Genomic DNA, 16453 nt, shown 5'->3' with positions numbered 1-16453 from the left:
CCCAGCACAGCCGGAAGAGGACTGGCCACCCCACATATGCTCTCTCTAATTCTCTTTCTTTCTCTCTCTCGGAGGACCTGAGCCCTAGGACCATGCCCCAGGACTACCTGACATGATGACTCCTTGCTGTCCCCAGTCCACCTGGCCGTGCTGCTGCTCCAGTTTCAACTGTTCTGCCTTATTATTATTCGACCATGCTGGTCATTTATGAACATTTGAACATCTTGGCCATGTTCTGTTATAATCTCTACCCGGCACAGCCAGAAGAAGACTGGCCACCCCACATAGCCTGGTTCCTCTAGGTTTCTTCCTAGGTTTTGGCCTTTCTAGGGAGTTTTTCCTAACCACCATGCTTCTACACCTGCATTGCTTGCTGTTTGGGGTTTTAGGCTGGGTTTCTGTACAGCACTTTGAGATATCAGCTGATGTACGAAGGGCTATATGAAAAAATTTGATTTGATTTGATCTCAGGCTAGGTACACTACCTTTCATGGTTTCATTACACAATCATAGTGTTTTGAGAATATTTTGACAGCGTATAATTTAACAGGACACTCCCCCTTTCTCTTTCTCTCTTATACACACACCTCCCTCTCACACCATCATCACAGTGACATTGAAGAGGGCTGTGTTCCTCACACCTTCAGCAAGCTATCACTAGCAGCCCAAAGGCATTACAGACCTGTCCTGGTCTGTGGTGTAGTCATCACAGCTGTTGAGGAACCAGCACTAGACCACACTACACTTCAACACCATTACCCCCATCACCTTGGTAACATCAATAAATCATTACAGACAATTTTCACATGTGTAGAGACTGGATTTCTGATAGCATCAGTAAAGCCTGTCAAACTGACAGGGACAGGCCAAATAGTCTGAGTGCATGAGTGCTCTGTTTGGCAGGCTAAACTTGGAGTGCATGCCTGCTGCCCTATGCCTGCTTATCATCTGAATCCAGATTGGTTTGACAAAAACATGGCACAGGACATTTGATTGTGAATGTGTGTGTGTCTGTAGTACAGCACACACAGATGCAACCACCTCCACCCAGCTGTGCTGAACACCCTGCCCATGGCACCACACTGCCAGTCCCCATCAGCCTGGCATCATACACCCCCTTTTTACTCACGATCTTACTCGTCATCCCGTGTGTGTGCGTGCAGATCCGACTTGTCCTCATCCATGATATCATACGCATACTGATGTTCTCAATATTGTATACATGAACGGACATATTACTCATATGAAGGTAAGCTTTGGTTGAAACGTCACATTCCCTAGCAGTAACTCTATCCTAATTGTCCATGTTCGAAAATCCATGAATGTACTATTTATTTATTTATTAAGCTTTCCTGACTGCTTTGCTCATGGTCGTAGTAGTGGATAATGATACTTGAAATCAATCATGAATAACAGTCAATGTTGTTGTTTTGTAATATTCTGTGTAAAATAGTAAATAGTCACGTGTGTCCCCAGACAGCCCAACCACTCACTGGACCCATATGTTCACTTGGCTACGCATGCCTCTCTCTAATATCAATATGCCTCGTCAATTACTGTCCTGGTTAGTGATTACTGTCTTATTTCACTGTAGAGCCTCGAGCCCTGGACAATATGCCTTAACCAACCATGTTGTTCCACCTCCTACATATGCGATGACATCACCTGGTTTAAACATCTCTAGAGACTATATCTCTCTCATCATTACTCAATGCCTAGGTTTACCTCCAATGTACTCACATCCTACCATACCTTTGTCTGTACATTATGGCTTGAATCTATGCTATCGTGCCCAGAAACCTGCTCCCTTAACTCTCTGTTCCGAACGTGCTAGACGGCCAGTTCTTATAGCATTTAGCCGTACTCTTATCCTACTTCTCCTCTGTTCCTCTGGTGATGTAGAGGTTAATCCAGGCCCTGCAGTGCCGAGCTCCACTCCTACTCCCCAGGTACTCTCATTTGTTGACTTCTGTAACTGTAAAAGCCTTGGTTTCATGCATGTTAACATTAGAAGCCTCCTCCCTAAATTTGTTTTACTCACTGCTTTGGCACACTCTGCCAACCCGGATGTCTTAGCCGTGTCTGAATCCTGGCTTAGGAAAACCACCAAAAACCTTGAAATCTCCATCGCTAACTATAGCATTTTCCGTCAAGATAGAACTGCCAAAGGGGGCAGTGTTACAATCTACTGCAAAGATAGCCTGCATAGTTCTGTATTACTATCCAAGTCTGTACACAAACAATTTGAGCTTCTACTTCTAAAAATGCACCTTTCCAGAAACAAGTCTCTCACTGTTGCCGCTTGCTATAGACCTCCCTCTGCACCCAGCTGTGCCCTCGATACCATATGTGAATTGATTGCCCCCCATCTATCTTCTGAGCTCGTGCTACTAGGTGACCTAAACTGGGACATGCTTAACACACCGGCCATCCTACAATCCAAGCTTGATGCCCTCAATCTCACACAAATTATCAATGAACCTACCAGGTACAACTCCAAATAAACACGGGCACCCTCATAGATGTCATCCTAACTAACTCACCCTGCAAATACACCTCTGCTGTTTTCAATCAAGATCTCAGCGATCACTGCCTCATTGCCTGCATCCGTAATGGGTCAGCGGTCTAACGGCCTCCACTCGTCACTGTCAAGCTCTCCTTAAAACACTTCTGCAAGCAGGCCTTTCTAATTGACCTGGCCGGGGTGTCCTGGAATGACATTGACCTCATCCCGTCAGTAGATGATGCCTGGCTATTCTTTAAAAGTGCCTTCCTCACCATCTTAAATAAGCATGCCCCATTCAAAAAAAATGAACTAGGAATAGATATAGTCCTTGGTTCACTCCAGACCTGTCTGCCCTTGACCAGCACAAAAACATCCTGTGGCGATCTGCATTAGCATCGAATAGCCCCCGTGATATGAAACTTTTCAGGGAGGTTAGGAACAAATATACACAGACAGTTTTTTCAAACAGAAATTTGCATCCTGTAGTACTAACTCAAAAAAGTTCTGGGACACTGTAAAGTCCATGGAGAATAAGAGCACCTCCTCCCAGCTGCCCACTGCTCTGAGGCTAGGAAACACTGTCACCAGCGATAAATCCACTATAATTGAGAATTTCAATAAGCATTTCTCTATGGCTGGCCATGCCTTCCACCTGGCTACCCCTGCCCTGGTCAACTGCCCGGCACCCTGCACAGCACCCGCTAAAGCCCCCACCATTTCTATTTTACCCAAATCCAGATAGCTGATGTTCTGAAAGAGCTGCAAAATTTGGACCCCTACAAATCACCCGGGCGAGACAATCTGGACCCTCTCTTTCTAAAAAATGATCTGCCGAAATTGTTGCAACTCCTATTACCAGCCTGTTCAACCTCTCTTTCATATAGTCTGAGATTCCCAAAGATTGGAAAGCTGCCACGGTCATCCCCCTCTTCAAAGGGGGTGACACTCTAGACCCAAACTGCTACAGACCTATATCTACCCTACCCTGTCTTTCTAAGGTCTTCGAAAGCCAAGTTAACAAACAGATTAACAACCATTTCGAATCCCACCGTACCTTCTCCGCTATGCAATCTGTTTTCAGAGCTGGTCATGGGTGCACCTTAGCCACGCTCAAGGTCCTAAACGACATCATAACCGCCATCGATAAGAGACATTTCTGTGCAGCCGTATTCATTGACCTGGCCAAGGCTTTCGACTCTGTCAATCTTATTGGCAGACTCGACAGCCTTGGTTTCTCAAATGATTGCCTCGCCTGGTTTACCAACTACTTCTCTGATAGAGTCCAGTGTGTCAAATCGGAGGGCCTGTTGTCCGGACCTCTGGCTGCCTCTATGGGTGTGCCACAGGGTTCAATCATTGGGCCGACTCTCTTCTCTGAATACATCAATGATGTTGCTCTTGCTGCTGGTGATTCTCTGGTACACGACACCATTCTGTATTCTTCTGGCCCCTCTTTGGACACTGTGTTAACTAACCTCCAGACGAGCGTCAATGCCATACAACTCTCCTTCCGTGGCCTCCAACTGCTCTTAAACGCAGGGGAAACTAAATGCATGCTATTCAACCGATCACTGCCCGCAGCTGCTCGCCTGTCCAGCATCACTACTTTGGACGGCTCTGACTTAGAATACGTGGACAACTACAAATACCTAGGTGTCTGGTTAGACTGTAAACTCTCCTTCCAGACTCACATTAAGCATCTCCAATCCAAAATCAAATCTAGAATTGGCTTCCTATATCGCAACAAAGCATCCTTCACTCATGCTGCCAACATACCCTTGTAAAACTGACCATCCTACCGATCCTCGACTTCGGTGATGTCATCTATAAAATAGCCTCCGACACTCTACTCAACAAACTGGATGCAGTCTATCACAGTGCCATCTGTTTTGTCACCAAAGCCCCATACACTACCCACCATTGCGACCTGTATGCTCTCGTTGGTTGGACCTCGCTTCATACGCGTTGCCAAACCCACTGGCTACAGGTTATCTACAAGTCTCTGCTAGGTAAAGCCCCACCTTATCTCAGCTCTCTGGTCACCACAGCAGCACCCACTCGTAGCACGCGCTCCAGCAGGTATATCTCACTGGTCACCCCCAAAGCCAATTCCTCCTTTGGTCGTCTTTCCTTCCAGTTCTCTGCTGCCAATGACTGGAACGAACTGCAAAAATCTCTGAAGCTGGAGACTCACTAGCTTTAAGCACCAGCTGTCAGAGCAGCTCACAGATCACTGCACCTGTACATAGCCCATCTATCTACCTACCTCATCCCCATACATAATTGATTTATTTAGCTTGCTCCATTGCACCCCAGTATCTCTACTTGCACATTCATCTTCTGCACATCTACCATTCCAGTGTTTAATTGCTATATTGTAATTACATTGCCACCTGCTCCTTTGCACCCCAGTATCTCTACTTGCACATTCATCTTCTGCACATCTACCATTCCAGTGTTTAATTGCTATATTGTATTACTTAGACACCATGGCCTATTTATTGCCTTAACTCCCATATCTTACTTCATTTGCACTCACTGTATATAGACTTTTTGTTTTCTTTTGTTCTACTGTATTGTATTGTATTCCATGTGTAACTCTGTGTTGTTCTATGTGTCGAATTGCTATGCTTTATCTTGGCCAGGTCGCAGTTGCAAATGAGAACTTGTTCTCAACTAGCCTACCTGGGAAAATAAAGGTTAAATAAAAATGTTAAACAAATGTGTAATCTATGGCTGCTATAGCTTACACATGAGGCTGATCTGGACAGCAACTCGACAAGTAACATCTATTAAATGACAACAAATTCGTGCTGTAATATGTCAATGAAACAGAGCGAGAGGGAGAGAGAGAGAGAGAGAGAGAGAGAGAGAGAGAGAGAGAGAGAGAGAGAGAGAGAGAGAGAGAGAGAGATGGGGGATGCTCATGCAGTAATGACGTTCCACATCAGTGCTTGTCTAATTGAAGCTTTAGCGTGGCTCTGCTGGAACATTTATAGGAGCGAGTGGAATAATGCGCTGTCAGTCACCGGTGCCGCGCGCGTCTGGGGCGGGCTCTCTATGCCCCCGCTCTTCAAGACCGCTGAGATGTAGTGAATGTGTCAAGAATCTGTTCAGCCTCCGAGCGCTACCCCAAATTACTGGTATTCCTACTTTAGAGTCGTATTTCAGAATATACTATGCTCTCTTGTTGGTGTCGTTGCTAGGTCGGTAAAACCTGACCAGTTATGAGTAGTGAAGTAGATTAGTATTATGTGGGATTCCGAAACTGTTATGCGTTTGTGTTTACCGTGCGCCACGAGCCTGCCGCGTGTTGGATTGTGTCGACATCAGTTGGAGCACTGTCCACGGTGCTGAAAGTCAAGAGTCTTACCCTCAGTGGCGAACAGAGGCAGTTGAGGCGTTCCCGGGTACATGCATATGCAACTCAAATCTTGAGATGACGCGGAAAAGGCTGCACTTTGTAGCTGTATGGGGATTCTTCGCGTGGGAAATAGCTGTGTTGCTAAGGTAAGGGAGTTCGGCAGCAGCCAACATTACGCGGCTTGATTTACTCACACTGATTGTTGAAGTTCCCGAACTGTTTGATTACTGTTAGGTGCTTTGAGTGCGCCAATGATTTGAGTGGTTCGCAAATAGGCTATATGACCCTAAAACACTGGAAGCGTTCAATACGGAGTGGATTTTCCTCTCACATTCTGGGATTGGGCTACAGGCACATAGATAAAAGAATCATATCAAGTATAAAAACCTCTAAGAGAGTCATCTATTCATGATGTTTTATCTCGACAAACATACATGTAGTGATCCTTCCGCGAGGGATTTTGGCCATTGCTCAACAAATCAGTCAGAAACGGTACGATCATGATGCACGCGCGGTTCAGTATTCGTGATAAGTGAATTCAATTTCTGTCTGTATTAAATGTAGACCCTGTAAACTGCCTGCGTATTTCTCAAGTCCCCGTTTCCCAGGAATTCGATCGTTATGCTCAGTGTGCTGATCTGATCCTGACAAGGATTTCTCTTCTCTCTCTCAGTAACAGGTGCCGTAATCGAGAAATCTCATGGAATTTCTGGGCCGAGATCAAAGAAAAAGCCGCTTGAATTATCAAAATAAATTGTATATTTGCATGCAATCCGAATGAGCAGAATTTTATATATATATATGTAACACCTTATATGATTGACAGTTATTAACGCTTAAACACTAAGGGCTATTGGATGTGAAAGTGAAGGTATTTGTAGATTAAAGTTATAACATAAGCTTTCTCACATAGAAACATAGAAACAATCTTTATAGTGCAATTATGGTCCCAGCCAGCCACTGTCATTTGTTATGTAATACAACATGCTGGAGAGGCTGGTCAAATATTAGGGCTTTAATATTAAAGCTTCTCTCTCTCTCTCTCTCTCTCTCTCTCTCTCTCTCTCTCTCTCTCTCTCTCTCTCTCTCTCTCTCTCTCTCTCTCTCTCTCTCTGATACATACACGTGTGGCCACGAAACATGATATGAAACATTGATAGATACAACAAAAGCCTTTTTCATGTTGATACAACTCAAGCACATACCCAAGTCTACTTACCATCTAGAGAGCAGGTTACACATGTCTGATCCACATATGTTTGCTCAAGCCAAGTGTTCAGATGTCAGTTTGGTTAATGTGTAACACGCTTGACAGTCTACCCACGTCATAGGGCCATGTTAATTGACATTAGGTCAGGCTTGACAAACAGCTATGCTCCAGAGCAAACCGTCGGGACCATTCATCTCTACAAAACACACGGCATGTTGCAATATCTTATTCGTGGTAAGCGGGCTGGACTCCCCTTTCAATAGCCACTCTCTCTCTCTAGGGATATCTCTAGCCCACCCACTTCAATACTCTCTTCCCACTTCAATACTCTCTCCGGCTCTCATTCCTTCCCTGAGTCCTTCTCAACTAAGCACAGTACAACTCCACAGAGGTAATGCAATTGCTGCAAAGTCTAATCCCACTCAAGCCGTGCATCACCGCCACCAACACAAGTCTTCTCAGTCAAAGGCCCCATACATGCACTGTCGATCATCCTCCATTATTTAACGACGCAATGCATTATTCTCGTGTGATGTGTCTGTGATAGTAATGGTCCTCCGCTGGCATCCCCCTGTATTGAATTATTGATATCACGGCACCGTAAGCGGTCAAAAGTGGTACATTCTTTAGGCTATCGGGTACCATTTGGGATGCAGGCCATGCCTGTTGCCACGTCCCTGACTGGCACACACTGCAATGTGTATTGGTTTAGTGTCAGCTCAGAATCCAGGGAGACTGGAAAGTTTTCTATAGGGTTTATAGTGTTTAAAGCCTACACCCCTCAACCAAGAATAAGCATCTGACCTATATATACTCGGGATTCTAATTACACATATAATCTGAGTCCCAGATGGCACCCTATTCCTTACATTGTACACTACTTTTGGGCCCTAGTCAAAAGTACTGCACTATTTAGGGAATAGGGTGCCATTTGGGACTCATATTATATGTCTAATTAGAATCCCGAGGATATATAGGTCAGATGCTTATTCTTGGTTGAGGGGTCTAGGCTTTAAACACTGTTCTCCCTCATCTTCATTACTCTAGGCCTGCATAGCAGCCATTCCATGTTGGAGCACTTTACTTCCCCCTGTGGGTTTGTCACTTCACTTGAATGGCGAAAGGGACTCTTTGCACACTGTGTAGGATAAGCTATGTACTTGCAAATGAAACATTTATGGGAAAGTCTGTCTATGTTTTGCTGGCCAGATAGATCTTCATCAAGGGAGACATTTCACTTGGGTACCGAGGCCACTGCAAAGCTTGCACTGTGCTGGGCATTGTGGTCCGCGAGGGGTGCTAGCTTCCCTCTAGAGCAGACCCTTGTCCTGTACTATGGCAATGTGGAGCAACATGAGCAAACGGTCAGAAACCATTGAAGCGGCATCAGACAGGGTTGTAGAGTTGGTGGCAAGGGGCATGGTGAAGAGGGTAGGGGTAAGCCCTGGTAGGCACCATTTTAGAGGTAGTATTCCACTATAAAGCTCTCTGTCATACCAGGGTCGGGAGAGGAGAGAGCGGTGACCTGGCGGGCAGTACTACCGGGAGAAGTAGTGGATTCCATTTTTAGCACTCAAATAAAATAAAATAAAATTGTATTTGTCACATGCGCCAAATACAACAGGTGTGGACCTTACTGTGAAATGCTTACTTACAAGCCCCAACAATGCAGTTTGAAGAAAATAGAGTTGAAGAAAATATATGCTAAATAAACAAAAGTTTAAAAAAATGTAAGTAACACAATAAAATAACAACGAGGCTATATACACTCTTGTACTTTCACGGGATTCCTGACAACTCGACAAGAAAGGGATGTTTGGAAAGCATCTCACATATCATTCTGCTCTGCTGGAAGTTTGCCTCGTCAGACTTTTGTCCTGCTTCTCAAAATTGAATGACCTCCATTTGGGCTCTTTATAGGATCTGTTTTTTTGAATCCATGTCGTTGCTGGGACTGCTTACAAAATGGCAGTCTGAGGGAGAGGATGTTACAGGCAGACTGGAGTTTTGGGAGTTGGATTTTTAGAAAGCAGAGCTTTTAATATTTCACTGTAGATTTCATGCTTGGACTCATTCGTGTTCCCCTGCGGACGTTTAGGCAGGCAGTCACTATATTTTGGCGAGTAACTCATGTACACCAGGCTTTCCCAAACCTCTCCTGGAGTCAGCCTACTCCTAGCCCATTCCACTTATTTAATTTATTCCACAATTGGAACCTTATTCAACTAATCAAGCTACATGGCTGTGTGTTCCCGAGGAGAGGTTTGGGGAATACTGATAAACGCTGATAGGCTTTTTCAGCCCAGCCCAGTGAGTCATTAACTTAGAACAAAGAGTCTAAATCACTGATAAACGCAAACAGCTAGGCTTCTTCAGCCCAGCCTCGTGAGTCGTTAACATAGAACAAAGACTCTAAATCTCCAAATCCTCTGTCGGACAATCTGACATAGAATGTCATCAGAACCCATGTGGTGTGTGCATCTACTGTGTGTCTATCCGCCCTCACTGGGACACACACACACGCACACACACACACACACGTTTGTTTGTGTCCTCAAATCCATCCCCCTGGGTTTAGTTTAACATGCGCTGTTTTACGTGCACTGCCGTTCTGTACGTGCCTGCCCTGTGGGGATTACTAAATGATCTTTGAGGTAAACAGCGAGTGTTCCTACGGCACACCGGGCATTACCGTGCCAACCAGCGGGCGACACACGCAGGCGGGCCACACCACGCAGAGAGAGCACGCTGGAGGAAACCTATTTAAACTGTCATATATGGTAATGATGATATGCTCATTCATCCAAAACGATTTACAGTTCAACACCTAGTAATATTTATACATGTGTCCAATGCAGGAATCAGGCATCGTAGAAGCAGTTCAATCTGTAATCTGATAATATAATATGGTCGTTTAGCAGACGTTGTTGCGCAAAAGTGATTAACAGTTGAACATGTAATTATGTTTAGTGTCCCATGCAGGAAATCAAACCAAATCCCAGCTATGGTAGTGCAAACGAACACCATGCTCAGCCAAACATACTGAGGTCACTAAGAAGCACCTTCTTGACTGCCGTCACTCAACTTCATCTCTTTCCTTGTACTATTCAGCACTGACAGTTAAGGTCCTGTGTCAAGAGGGAGATGTGCAGCTGTTAGTGATGGGGGTGTTTTGAGAAGTCAGGTTTCTGTAGTACAGAACTATCTGTCTCTGTCTCTGTCTCTGTCTCTCTCTCTCTCTTCTCTCTCTCTCTCTTCTCTCTCTCTCTCTCTCTCTCTCTCTCTCTCCCTCTCTCTCTCTCTCTCTCTCTCTCTCTCTCTCTCTCTCTCTCACTGTCTCTGTCTCTTCTGTAACTCTTCACGGATTGAGGACTCACGGCAAACAAGGACTCATGATTTTAGCAATTAAAACAGTATAATATATCAATCCCTCCCACTCCTCTGTGTCTCAATGTTTGTTTGAGAGTACATTTCCCATCCTCCAGCTGATAAGAACATAAGGTATTGGAGGATCTCCTCTAACCGAGCTTTGACCAATTGTAATACTGTTCAGTAATGTGTTGTTGGCTGGAAGATACCTTTAACCATTTGACCCCTATTTGGTGTACAATTCTAAGTGTAAATGCCAGAGAAACCCTTGGGGACTCTGGAATTGGTGTCAATTATCTGGATACTCTTTGGCTACGTTTACACAGGCAGCACAATTCTGCCTTTTCTTCACTTATCGCTGACCAGCTAGCAAGTGTCTTCACTGATATTTTCAACCTCTCCCTGACCCAGTCTGTGATACATGCATGTTTCAAGCAGACCACCATAGACCCTGCGCCCGAGAACGGCAAGGTAACCTGTCTAAATGACTATCACCCCGTAGCACTCACATCTGTAGCCATGAAATGCTTTAAACGCCTGGTCATGGCTCACATTAACGCCATCGTCCCAGATACCCTAGGACCCACTCCAATTTGCATACCGCCTCAACAGATCCAAAGATGACGCAATCTGTATTGCACTCCACACTGCCCTCTCCCACCTGGACAAAATTAACCTATGTGAGAAGGCTGTTCATTGACTACAGCTCACCGTTCAATCACTAAGCTAATGACACCTCCCCCTGCAACTGGATCCTGGACTTCCTGACAGGCCGCCCCCCAGGTGCTGAGAGTAGGCAAACACCTCCGCCACACTGACCCTCAACACGGGGGCCCGCCGAGCTCCCTGCCGTCCATAACCTCTATACCAGGGGGTGTCAGAAGGAGGCCCTGAAAATTGTCAAAGACTCCAGCCACCCAAGTCATAGACTGTTCTCTCTGCAACCGCACTGCAAGTGGTACCAATGCAGCAAGTCTGGAACCAACAGAATCCTGAACAGCTTCTACCCCTAAGCCACAAGACTGCTAAATAGTTAAATAGTTAACAGCTACCGAGACTAACTTTTTTGACTCATCACGTACACTGCTGCTACTGCTTATTATCTATCCTGTTGCCTAGTCACTTTACCCCTACCTAGTTGTACATATCTATCTCAATTACCTCGTATCCCTACCCGTCCACTTGGTACTGGTATCCTGTGTATATAGCCAAGTTATCGTTACTCATTGTGGATTTATTCCTTGTGTTATTATGTGTTCTATTATGTTCTAAATCTTTCTCTCTGCATTGTTAGGAAGGGCCCGTAAGTAAGCATTTCACTGTTAGTCCACACCTGTTGTTTATGAAGCACGTGTTAAATCAAATGTGATTTGATTTAATTTGGTCTTTTTGACCAATCCGATCAGCTCTGAAAAAGATCTGATGTGGAAAGATCGGAAGAGATTGGTCGAAAGACCAATAGCTGGAAAGAAATATCAGAATTGGGCTGTCTCTGTAAAACCAGCCTTAGTGTATTAGCCTACATCCCAAATGGCAACCTTTTCACTATAGTGAACAACTTTTGATCAGAGCCCTATGTCAAAAGTAGTTCACCATATAGCGAATAGGATGTCATTTGGGACGTAGGCTTTTTCCTCTAGTGCATTTACAGGTGTGTATCAATCCATTGTGGAAGAATATAAGATGTGACAATAAAAGCTGGATGTTGTGACAGGCAATCTATGTTTTGGGGAAAAGTGATGAGCACTAAGGTTGAAATTGGTTTTGAATGGTGTGCGCTCGTGTGCGATTGTGTGTGTCTGAGTTTGTCATGTGGGTGCCTGCTGTCTCTCTGGCCCCTGCACTTTATTGGTTGTCATGAATGTGGCCACACTGGCTTGCTGACTCATACAACCCTGGTTGTGTCTTACACACACAAACACATACACACACTCACACACACAGTGACTCAACCCTCTGTATCAGGGCGATTGAGTGAGTGGCCTGTGACAAGGTGCTGGACAGGCCTGAAAGGGTCTCCAGTAAGAAATAAGGCATGAGAACCTGGGGATTGTCATACGATAACTCCCGAGGCGAAGCCCATAGATGGGAGTTACAGTCCTTAGATGGCAGTCACAGCCCTTAGATGGGAGTTACAGCCCTTAGGAGGGAGTCACAGCCCTTAGATGGGAGGTACAGCCCTTAGATGGTAGTTACAGCCCTTAGATGGGAGTTACAGCCCTTGAATGGTAGTTAGAGCCCTTAGATGGGAGTTACAGCCCTTAGATGGTAGTTACAGCCCTTAGATGGGAGTTACAGCCCTTAGATGGGAGTTACAGCCCTTAGATGGGAGTTACAGCACTTAGATGGGAGTTACAACACTTAGATGGTAGTTACAGCCCTTAGATGGGAGTTACAGCCCTTAGGAGGGAGTTACAGCCCTTAGATGGGAGTTACAGCACTTAGATGGGAGTTACAGCACTTAGATGATAGTTACAGCCCTTAGGTGGGAGTTACTGCCCTTAGATGGTAGTTACAGCCCTTAGATGGGAATTACAACACTTAGATGGTAGTTACAGCACTTAGATGGGAGTTACAGCCCTTAGATGGGAGTTACAGCCCTTAGATGGGAGTTACAGCCCTTAGGAGGGAGTTACAGCCCTTAGGAGGGAGTTACAGCCCTTAGATGGGAGTTACAGCACTTACATGGTAGTTACAACCCTTAGATGGGAGTTACAGCACTTACATGGTAGTTACAGCCCTTAGATGGGAGTTACAGCCCTTAGGAGGGAGTTACAGCCCTTAGATGGGAGTTACAGCCCTTAGATGGGAGTTACAGCCCTTAGATGGGAGTTACAGCCCTTAGATGGGAGTTACAGCCCTTAGATGTGAGTTACAGCACTTAGATGGGAGTTACAGCCCTTAGATGGGAGTTACAGCCCTTAGGAGGGAGTTACAGCCCTTAGATGGGAGTTACAGCACTTAGATGGTAGTTACAGCCCTTAGATGGGAGTTACAGCCCTTAGATGGTAGTTACAGCCCTTAGATGGGAGTTACAGCCCTTAGGAGGGAGTTACAGCCCTTAGATGGGAGTTACAGCACTTAGATGGGAGTTACAGCCCTTAGGAGGGAGTTACAGCCCTTAGATGGGAGTTACAGCCCTTAGATGGGAGTTACAGAATCAGTTCCTTGTTTCTTGGGCCTTAATGCTTTTATAAAATGGTTGTCCACATATAAAAAAAAGATGAACAACATGTTTTCAGAAATGTTGTTGTATTGAGTAAATGTGTAAATTAATTTTTCCACCATACAAAAGAGTGCGGGCAAAAGTCAGTGGTTAGTTCTGAGATTGTGAAGTTGCTCACCAACTGCGCTGGTTGTTCATTTTATCCATTCTATTTGCAGTGGGTAGCGATGCTAAACAAATCACTGGCATGCAGCCATAGAAGGGTTAGCTGACAACATCACTGATGCGTGTGCTTCAATGGGGCGGAAGGCCGTGTGTTGTTGTGATTCTGGATGGCCAGATAGCTAGCGATAATGACAAGAAGCTGCAATGTGTGGAATCATAGGTGGTTCGTTTCAGCTAGTTTTATATTTTTCTTAATACCATGACTTGTTTTGACAGATGTCACGTCTATGCTAATATGCCCCAAAAAATTGCTGACTAGCTAACCAACAACTGTAATGATGTATTTTGAGAGACAACAAGTGCTCTTTGTGCAAATATATTTATGTTTTCAATAAACATCAGAGACAAAATCTAATTTACATATTTCAAGTTTTAATGTCACTAAACAACCACATTATCTACGCATGCTAGCTACTTCTCCTTTGCTAGCTAGCCCACTAAATCACACCAAGCAGGTGAAATGACAGCCAACTATGTGCACTTTCATTTGTTTTACCTTCGTTTACATTGCCAATTCTTTGCATATATCCATTAATGATCCTGATAAATGAATTGGCGTGGATCAGAGAAGTCTCATCACGTTCATATGCATGGCACAGTGGAGATCATAAAAAAGTGTAGCATTATTCCGGAGGTCAGAGGCAGACAGCAAGGTTTAGACAAATCCCAACTGTTGCAAACCAAACGCTAGCCTGGTAGCATGGTCAAATATTGTCTAGACACTTTTTTCCACGGGAGATGAAGCTTATAAATGGACTGCCGGGGCTGTGGGAAAGTGGATGCGCATTGATCAATCTAATGGAACTGTTAACAGGCATTACCTGGATAATTTGGGGATTGTGGTGCTATAACTCCCTGCTATCAACCAATCAGCTTCCGGGGTCCAAACAACCCGTTTCAAAATATGTCATAGCAGCTCACATGGTCACTGTGCTCTGACATGGAGGTCCCAGGAGATAAGCTCTGGAAGATAGATATCTGCCTGCTAGAACTATCAACCATGTCCCAGGAGATAAGCCCTGGAAGATAGATATCTGCCTGCTAGAACTATCAACCATGTCCCAGAAGATAAGCCCTGGAAGATAGATATCTGCCTGCTAGAACTATCAACCATGTCCCAGAAGATACACTCTGGAAGATAGATATCTGCCTGCTAGAACTACCAACCATGTCCCAGGAGATAAGCTCTGGAAGATAGATATCTGCCTGCTAGAACTACCAAACATGTCCCAGGAGATAAGCTCCGGAAGATAGATATCTGCCTGCTAGAACTACCAACCATGTCCCATGAGATAAGCCCTGGAAGATAGATATCTGCCTGATAGAACTACCAACACTCACAGAGCCTGATAGTGGCTCTTCTAAAGCACTGTTATAAAGCTTTAAGGAGGTTCGAAGGTGTGGTTATGATCTAAGCTCTGGTAGATATCCGCCTGCTGCCATTGAACTAACAACACTTTTAACATTGTCTGGCTGGTGTCCCAGTGGACGCTCTAATCTAAAACACTAGTATGCAGCTGGATGGCTTTCTTTGAGATACATGTGACTGTGATGTAAGGTTCTGGATATGAGAGGGAAAAGAGCAACTGTCTGCTTGATGGCTCGTTTCACTGACTTGGCCTGTATTAACATGAGATGGTTTACAAGAGGCACTATGGATTTTTGCCTTGCATATCTACACCAGCTAGCTACTGTACATTCCCTTGAGCCTGCCTGTCTGAGTCAATTGGATATATCCGTCTTCCTACTTGAGCTTTAACTCTGAGATATACAGATAGCTAAGTAACTATACATCTGCATGGTCTTCTCATCCCCCCCTACATGATGCTAGGGCAGATGTGAAACCACATCTGTGCCCTCTCTCTCCAGATAGGGCGACTCACTGGCTGCTCGCTGGAGCGGAATGTTCCGGGTGTAGGGCAAGGGGCATGAGGCGGGCACCTACACTACCCGCCGTGGCACAGATAGCTGCTCATTTATAGTCCTGGTCTATTCCCTATATACAGTGCACTTATTTTGACCAGGGCCCAGCCATAGTTCCTCTGCTCCATTATACTGTAACTATACTTCCAGGTGTGCTTTGGGACAATTCTATAACATACTTTTATGTCTCCCCTCTAACTCACAGTTTCTATGCTCCAGCAGTGGCTCTGCCATTCTAACTCTACTTGAATGTGTGCTTTGGGACGATTCCATTCTATGTTTTTCAGTGTCTGATTTGCCCTGCTTAGGGACACATCCATTATGTTTTACCATTGACTACATTAGCACATAGAAGCTGTACGCTTGACGCCGCTGGCTCTCTGACTCTCGGTAATAACTCTCTCTGCGAAGAGAGAGAGAGGAGAATCTGGGGGTTTTAACTCGATGCGCTTCCTTCTTCCGCCCTCCGTCAGCCTTGTGTCACTGGCTTGCATTTTAACAGATTAAGGAGGGGAAGCGTTGAGTTATTGATGACGTTTGCCGGACGCTTTGCTCGTTGCCCCAACGCTCTTTTCTTTCTTGAAGTTATTTTCTCTCTCTTTCTCCCCCTCTCTCTAAATGGGCAAACTGTCCCCCCCCCTCTCTGTCTTTCTCTTCCCTCACACTCCCTGTCTCTCCCTTTCACTGTCT

General features: G+C 45.0%; 1 protein-coding gene across 1 annotated transcript in view; it reads left to right on the top strand.

The window, feature by feature from the left end:
• Positions 1-5604: 5604 nt before the first annotated feature.
• The window catches only part of LOC135507594 (glycine receptor subunit alpha-3-like), a 141981-nt gene continuing 131132 nt past the window's right edge, over positions 5605-16453 (top strand). The window contains exon 1 of the mRNA XM_064927134.1: positions 5605-6016. Within this exon, the coding sequence (XP_064783206.1) occupies positions 5946-6016 (71 nt within the window). The 5' untranslated portion in view covers positions 5605-5945. The remainder of the gene's footprint in view (positions 6017-16453) is intronic.

This window comes from Oncorhynchus masou, chromosome 21 (assembly GCF_036934945.1).
Source record: "Oncorhynchus masou masou isolate Uvic2021 chromosome 21, UVic_Omas_1.1, whole genome shotgun sequence".
Lineage (NCBI taxonomy): Eukaryota > Metazoa > Chordata > Actinopteri > Salmoniformes > Salmonidae > Oncorhynchus > Oncorhynchus masou.
This window is presented reverse-complemented; position numbering and strand designations above follow the sequence as displayed.